The 5,709-nt window shown below is 39.2% G+C and overlaps 1 protein-coding gene across 1 annotated transcript; it reads right to left on the reverse strand.

The window, feature by feature from the left end:
* Nucleotides 1-247: 247 nt before the first annotated feature.
* On the reverse strand, nt 248-2,555 carry LOC145432775 (uncharacterized). The gene is made up of 3 exons (XM_080309594.1): nt 2,192-2,555; nt 2,103-2,133; nt 248-1,065 (listed from the first exon to the last, which is right to left on the reverse strand). Exons 1-3 carry the CDS (start codon nt 2,208-2,210, stop codon nt 399-401), a joined length of 717 nt encoding a protein of 238 aa, XP_080165720.1. The 5' UTR covers nt 2,211-2,555; the 3' UTR covers nt 248-398.
* Nucleotides 2,556-5,709: the final 3,154 nt, after the last annotated feature.

Here is a 5,709-nt window from a genome sequence, read left to right on the forward strand (position 1 = left end):
TATTTCTTTAGAATCGAATAGAAATTGGACATTTTAGAAATTTTTATAATCCGGACCGGACACACTTATGGCACCAGCTCGACCCTTCGGTTTAGAGCGTGTGAGTTATGGCTCTGCTCTATAACATAACATAACATAACATAACATGGTTGGGTTGGGTGTCCTCTTACCCAGTGTACATAACTGGGAAGACTGAAATAATGAACAATACCTACACTAATGATACAGCCGGAACAATAAAACAACATTCTAGCAATTCCGATTTTAAATTTTTTTTCGAACTGTAAGAATGTACAAGATAACAACGACAACAACAACAATAATAACAACAACAACAACAACAACAACAACAAAACAAATACGGGAAAGCTCATTCAAAACTGTAGTTCTTGCATTAATCAACTTATTACCATTGTTGAGTAACATCCTAGGAGATCTTCAGCGTCTTTGTAGCTGAGATTTTTTTTTACCATGGTTAGTTTGATTATAATTTCAATCAAAATTACAAGTCTAAAATATGAATGGACTTTGAAATCTGGTTTCAAAAATTTCATTACATCACAGTTTTCTGCAATGACGCCAGGGTTAATTACTTCGATTGTTAATTCCCCGGGTCGCGGAAGTATTCGGCCGGATGCGTTTGATTTATTCGCAAACGTCCTCCGTAAGCAAAGTTTCGACTTGACGTACTTACACACCGAATCTACGTCATTGTATTCCCAAATTGGATTTGTGTAGCCATGCTTTTTCAACCTGTCATGATTCTTTGATAGCAAAAAAAGCCCGTGGCGACGAAGGTGTTGCTGCTCCTGATTTGATTTGGTTACCGAGCTTATGCAAATGCTCCTAACGTGTTCAAAAATGTCTTCGCTTTGTTCTTCCGATAACATTTCCGGGATCGGTGCTTTAAATGTAGTGAAAATCGGAACTCTCTGATAGGTAACCGTTGATGTAATTTCCGGCATTTTGCGGCGCTTTCCCATAGATTTTTTGACTTCTTCCGTGGTTATATCGTCATCCTCAGAGCTCGATTGGATTAGCATATGCGGTCTTTTACCATCGTTTCTGAAACAACTAAAACGTTTATTGATGTGATATTAAAACAATTGTATAACTTTCTGTCTCTGTCGTCTAATTATAACGTAACCTATAACACAGTGAAAACGGCAAATATTGTGAAGAGCTACAGTTCCGGAATTAATTTATTTGAACTTGAACATGAACTTCGCGATTTCGATTAAAATAGGCTACACCAATAGGGATGGTGTGAACATAGCAGGGTAGTAACCAAGTCACAAGGCTCTGGGTCACGAGTCAATCTCACTTTTATAGTTTTAACTCGAGTCAAGTCGAGTCATATTCAATTCACCCCTAAGTCCGAGTACAAGCAGTGGGCCGAGTCCGAGTCGTGGTATTCTGACTCAAGTCCGAGTCAAAGTAATTGCGTTTACTGCTCACTGCTCAGTTTCTACTTGAAGTATTGTCGGAACCAATTTTTATAACTTTGTTTGGTGATATCGAATGGTGCGCACTTAAAATATACTAATTTTCCTCACTTTCAACAGTTTCTTCTCACATTTTCAAGTGCCAGTACCAAGGCGAAATACCAACAGTGTGCTGGTTGCTTTACTATTCATTTGAATTACAATGAAGTGTCGGTCTTGGCCGTTGAGATTCGAGTCATATGACTTGGTGCGAGTCATGCGCAATGACTCGAGTCCAAGTCCATTCAAGCACGAGTCATTTTCGTATTTTGATAAAAGCCAACATAGCGTGGTGTTGTCACAGCGAGATTGAACGGCTCACTGCATTTAGCTGCATTTGTCCAAAGGCAATTTTACGACCAATTTTGACCTGCTTACCGATCGCTAAATTTGATAAAATGGGCATCAATGGAAAGCTGCTGCTGTGCTGATTACGAAAATATATATTTCATTCTGCTCATGAACACCCCAAAATCAGCCTCGAATTTTGCATCGTGATCGAGCTTGACATTGTGACGCAACTATGCGTCACAATGTCTAACTCGATCAACATTACGCTATCTCGCTTGGAACAATGAGCTAATTACAGATTCGAGAGTCGGCAAGCATTCTACTTACCCATTTCGACTTTCGAGTAGAACTTTCTCATCTATATGTAAAAGAAGTAATATGATATTTTACCACTAAATAACAGCTAACATTTATACCAGTTAGTTCGAGCAACATGTTTCCAATGGTCTCGCGATAGCGTTTGCAATCTTCAGTGCTTGCCGGAAAATCGGTGGCCTCACCCAACAAGAACTTTTCCGCAAACTAAGAACACCAACCAAATGTTTTCATACGAGTAATCAGAGGTGACTGTTCTCTAAACTGAAAGAAGCCTCATCGCAGACAATGCAAAATGATAAATCAGTCGCTGGGAGTTTGAATTGAATTGATGTAACTAGGGTTGCATTTAAAACAAACAGTGTTTTAAAACACTTTGATTGAAACATGTTTTAAACCGAGGACTCCAACTCAAACGCGCTTGCGGGTCAATTTCCTAGTTTTTGATGACACCGCGGGCCGCCGCAGCATCATTATATATTAGGGGTATTCAATGTATAATTTTCAAGTAGGCCGTTTTGACGGGACCTTGCAGACCGGTATTCCAAAAAACATCGTGAAAATGTAATATACTATTACTATTCACGTTTTACACGAAAAAAATCATATTTTCATATATTTGAATAAATTTATTTTTGTGCCGGGCACAATTTGTTAAAATAATAAGTTATAGACATCTTGCGAGAGGACGGATCATGACAGGGTAAAAGCTGTCGGGTTATAATATTACAGCTAGCGGATCTTTGACGTGCCATGATTTAATGTAGAATATTTTAAAATTTACTGAAGATTGATATGATACCAGAGCATTTAAGTGGTGTAGCCTAATCCATGTTTCTGAAATGGTCGTGGTAAGTAGGCTATGGTTACTGTCATTGCACATAAAATCGCGCATAGCGCGAAGAATATTTTCCAGTTGAATAAATTGACTCAGAAAATATTCCACATCATACAGGCCTAATTCTACAATTGATTTTGTACCCCGCGTGCCGCCTGTTTGAGACCTCTGTTTTAAACAATGTTTAAAACAAAGGCCTATTTTTAAAAAATGCGTTTTTTAAAGATGGTAAATTATGCCATACATGTGTAAATACTTTCCAAAACATGTTGTATGAGCCTACGGACAACTACCACCCGTTATAGCCGACGTATGTCGATATGGGATAGTTGGAAGTCTCATAATAGTCGGTTTAACATTAATAGTACATATATATTTCGTCAAAGGAGCTATATTTACCCTATATTTTCAATTGTCAATGTTAATGCAATATGACGTTACAATTGATATTCGTGACGTCATGGCTTAAAAGAAAAACAATATCAAACATGGATTAAATTAGGGCCTTGATTTAAACATGTTTGTTTTGAATTGATCATGTAACAGCAGCCCTGTTGGAGATGGCTAGGTTAGGTTAGGTTAGGCTATCGGGTTAGGGTAAGTTTTTGGGTTATACAGTTACATGCTGAAGTGACGCATGCTGATGCTGATGTGTTCCATGCTAAACTGTCGTTTTTCATTTTGTCGCATGCTCATATGTCGGGCAACCCTGACATTCATGAATGACTAATAACGAACATTTTGCACCTGCAATATATCGTGATTTAATATGAACAAATCTGATACGACATAGGCTGGGCATGTACCTGTTGCCAGTAAATTCACAGAATCCAGATGCGTTTGTGTACACCGATTTTCTTCAGCCAGCAAGTGTCTTCAGGTATTCAATTTTATTGACGTAATTGGTTGAAATGGTGGTAGATGCAACCGCAATAAATTAGCTGAGACAGCGACTTGCAACAAGGAGTAAGCTCACTCGTTGAGTAGCAAGTTTATTGTTGAACAAATCCCTAATAGTTGGTATCAATCGAATTTTATTGTCATACCGATTACGAAAGTCTAAATACTAATCAGACCGGGGCACTACAACCCCCTAAACCCCAATAAATTGGAAAATCTAGTGGCGCAGTGAAACAATACATGAATTGGTAATCTAATGAAATCGGCTATCGACTGCATCACAGTGATTCTGAACCGGGTTCCGATTAAACTGCTCGACTATATCTAGCTAGAGTAAGTGGTCCGACGACTCTTACTGCATCTTTTTCTCAATTTACACAATTATGACACCCAACCTTTGAAAACAAATCGTTTAATACGCGTTTTAAACAAGGTGTTTTGAGACACCTCATATTTTCATTTTTTCAATTTAAAACAACGCCTGATTAGAGGCGTATAGGTATAAAATATAGATCCATAAATCGCGTAACATTGCATTATGCATCATCCTTCCTGTGCCGCACTGTTGTAAAAGGGCCCTCAAACAATGTATCTCTCAGTGTTGGGATGACTCGAGTCATGACTTGACTCGAGTCAGACTCGAGTCACCTTTTACGTATGACTGAGCCTCCATTGTTCTCTCACAAATAAATTGACCGCAATCGAAGTGATCGTTGTCGTAAACTAGTAGTAAAGTAATTTAGTAGCAAAATGAGCATTTCTGTTCTCTGCTCTTTTAAGGAGATTAAATTCGAATATATAGTTTAAATAGTCCTAAACCATTGGTGCAGGCTCGAATTGTAACATATCAAATTCTAAATGGATAATGTATTGCATATCTTATCAATTCGTTTCTCTATTCTCTATTTTCTATTTTAGCTGGTAAGTATAAACTGAGGCTGTGCAATTACTTACGTGGTTTACCAGTTCTACGTATATGTGAGCGACATAGCGCCTTCTTGCATGTACAGTACATTTAACTCTATTTTCGTTCATCGGTTCGGAATCAATGACCACTCAATCTATATTTCAGACAGCTCGCAAAATGCAATGACGTAATCATGTCCCATACTTCGAAAGGGCAACTTGACCTGAATTGTGACTTGACTCGACTTGACTCGAGTCACTTCCAAAAATCGACTGACTTGACTTGACTCGAGTCACTTTTGAAAATCAATTGACTTGGCCCGACTCGAGTCGAAATGTGCAATGACTCGAAATGACTCGTGACTCGAAGGTGGTGACTTGATCCCAACACTGGATCCCTTTCCAATAACCGGTAACTACCGCGCGTGCTGGAGATCTCGCATCAATTGAGATGCGCCCTCCACTCCTGACTGCACTCAACTTTGCGACTCTGACTGACGACTCGCTTCGGCTACCGTCTCTCATGTGAGTGAAATTGTGATTTCGACTCTGAAGTCTGAAACCGACTCCCTAAGGGCAAAAATGTACACAATTCTCTGCTTCAGCTACGACCCCTGCGTTGCCCCAAGCATTGCTGTCAATAGTTCTTCTTCAATAACAGTGATTCTCAAACTGGGGTGCACCCCTTTTGCAGGCGTCAAATCATCTGAAGAGGGTCGAAGCCATTTGAGAGAAATTATCATTCTTGAATTCGGAATGAGTTAAACTTGTGCTGAAACCTTTGATTTTAAATGTCATAGTTACGTCGTCGTGCCATCTACACACCGCTGATGGATTTTGTCTGACACCAGACCTTGAACCGATCATAAGATGTATTGTCTGAATTAAAAGTAGGCCTACATGGTGAAAGCGCGAAGCTGTCAGCTCAGTGGTTCTTAACCCTTACCAAGCCGCAGAACCCACGGAATACGCCAA

The sequence above is a fragment of the Botryllus schlosseri genome, unplaced genomic scaffold, assembly GCF_051294905.1.
Source record: "Botryllus schlosseri isolate E-star unplaced genomic scaffold, Bs_hap1 Bs158a, whole genome shotgun sequence".
Taxonomy (NCBI): domain Eukaryota; kingdom Metazoa; phylum Chordata; class Ascidiacea; order Stolidobranchia; family Styelidae; genus Botryllus; species Botryllus schlosseri.

Bases quoted from the DNA above. Each gene is read 5' to 3' on its own strand.
- LOC145432775 (XM_080309594.1), bottom strand. The intron at 1,066-2,102 runs GTAAGTAGAATG...TAGTTGTTTCAG, and splicing joins CTACTCGAAAGTCGAAATGG to AAACGATGGTAAAAGACCGC.